Here is a 2126-nt window from a genome sequence, read left to right as displayed (position 1 = left end):
TGCAACAAGAGTTGTAGCTTTTGGGTCTGAGAAGGTCAGTGAAATCCCCTCAGGATTTCTCCTGAGATCCTTTACCTCAGATTGTAGAACATTTGTCAGTGTCAGCCATGTGAATGAGTCACGGCCGGTAAAATATTTAAGTTTTAAAAAATTATTGCAGTACAGGACATATTGTCACTAATCTCCCACAAAATATTCCTTGTGAAGTGAGGTGGAGTATTTTAATGAAGATTAATGACAATGCATCTTTTACTATAATTTCAAAATTTAAATATTCATTACTTTTTGATTAGTCCTTATATATTTCCACTAGTCTATGTTTTTCTTTATAGTGAGGTTTACCCCTGTAACCAGTTAATTTTAGTAATTCTAATTATTATTTTTTTGGGCAGGGGTCTCACTATGCAGCTTGGACTCATAGTGATCCTCCTGCTTTCAGCTTCCCTAGTGCTGGGATTATAGGCATGCACCAAGTAATTCTAATTATTTGTGTAATGTCTTTAATCATATCTAGATAATAACTTGCATGAAGTTAGAAAGACTTCCTTTCTTTTTCTTTTTTATCAGTATTGGGGATGGAACCCAGGGCCTGTCACCTACAAGGCAAGTGCTGTACCACTGAGCTACATGTCCAGCCCAGAGGGTGATTTTTTTGTTCATAGTAATGTTTAGTATAGTGTTTGTTGTACACAGTGCACTCAAATAGTTGTTGACTGACTGATCAACCAATTCTCTATTTTACTTATTCTCAAGAACATTAGCTTTCCAAGCTATAGATGTTGCTGTTCCAGCTGAAGTAGTGTTAAAGGGCTATTAACAGGGTTTTGAAGCAGATCATTTCACTTTGGGGAGTTAATTCAGCCTCTGATGAGTCATAGTCTTTGAAAGCTTTATGTTGATTTTCACATAGAGGTCTTGGATAGATGCATATAGATAAAAGCCTTGTGATCTATATTTTACTGATTATATTGTATTCCATGTTCTAGATGAAGCATTCATCAGTCTCCCACTGTTTTTTTTTTTTTTTTTTTTTTCTTGGCGGAACCGGGGATTGAACTCAGGCCCCTGTGCTTGTGAGGCAAGTGCTTATTCCACTGAGCCATCTCTCTGGCCCAAAGAAAGTTGATTTTGTTTTCCACTGTTGGTATTTAAGTTATTGCCAGCTGTTTTGCTATTACTAGCCATGCTACAGTGAACAGCCCTGAATCCTTTTGCAAGTATATTGGTGAGACATAGCCAGAGATGAGTTTGCTTCTACTCCACAGAACCACTGGAAACCCGTTATATTTAATCCCTTTGTAGAAGAGAAGCTTTACCTGATAGTGTTGGTTTTGTATGAGGCTGTCAGCGTGACGCTCCTGTAATGGAAAATGGAAAGAGAGGTTACATCAACATCCCAGAATCCTATCAACTCTCTCCCATCCAAATACATTTCCAAATATTAGGACTAGAGAATCATACAGGAGCTCTTGCCTGACAAACTCTCCAAACATAAGGAGGTTGTGTCACTTTATGATGTTCAAGACAGGAAGGAGAATAGTTTTATTTTTTAAAAAAAGTTTTAGAAAGCCTTACTGTGAAGCTTCTCAAGTTGTGTCTTCTCCTTCTACCATCAGGATCTCTTTTAGGGCAGAAAGTATTGTTGAACCAGCTACCAAGATAGAGAAATGATTTGGGGCTGGGGATGATGTTGAAAGGAGGTGGCAAGGTGCCTCCTTCATCAAAGTAACTCATCCAGAGCTTCGTCCTTGCAAATTTCCACTCAATGTCAGCATGATCCTATGCAAGACAGAAGTTTAAAGTCTTCCAATGGGAAACTGCAAAATATATTCATGTCTCATTATATATAAACTTGGTACTTGCTTCTCTAAGGGGCAATCTGTCAGTAGCTACACAAAGTCAAATTACCTATAAATTCCAATTATATCTACTTTTAACCCCACATTCAAAGCTATGTTTTATTAACATACTAGTAAAAAGTTACATGAATAGGGTTGTTCATTAGCATGACTGATAATGGCAAAGCAACTGGCAATAACCTAAATATCCAACAGTAGGGCACTGGTTAAATGATGTTTCATCTAGAACATGGCATCCTATTAAAATATAGTAGATCACAAACTATA

At 37.2% G+C, this 2126-nt stretch overlaps 1 protein-coding gene across 1 annotated transcript in view; it reads right to left on the bottom strand.

Moving 5' to 3' along the window:
• The window catches only part of Trpc5 (transient receptor potential cation channel subfamily C member 5), a 166329-nt gene that overhangs the window by 6778 nt on the left and 157425 nt on the right, over nucleotides 1-2126 (bottom strand). Inside the window, exons 7-8 of the mRNA XM_004640020.1 lie at nucleotides 1576-1779; nucleotides 1317-1358 (exon numbers count right to left, since the gene is read on the bottom strand). Coding sequence (XP_004640077.1) covers nucleotides 1317-1358; nucleotides 1576-1779 — 246 coding nt within the window. The remainder of the gene's footprint in view (nucleotides 1-1316; nucleotides 1359-1575; nucleotides 1780-2126) is intronic.

The sequence above is a fragment of the Octodon degus genome, unplaced genomic scaffold, assembly GCF_000260255.1.
Source record: "Octodon degus isolate 3935 unplaced genomic scaffold, OctDeg1.0 scaffold00117, whole genome shotgun sequence".
NCBI lineage: Eukaryota > Metazoa > Chordata > Mammalia > Rodentia > Octodontidae > Octodon > Octodon degus.
Note: the sequence above shows the minus strand (reverse complement) of the source record. Positions and strands in the feature narration are given on the sequence as shown.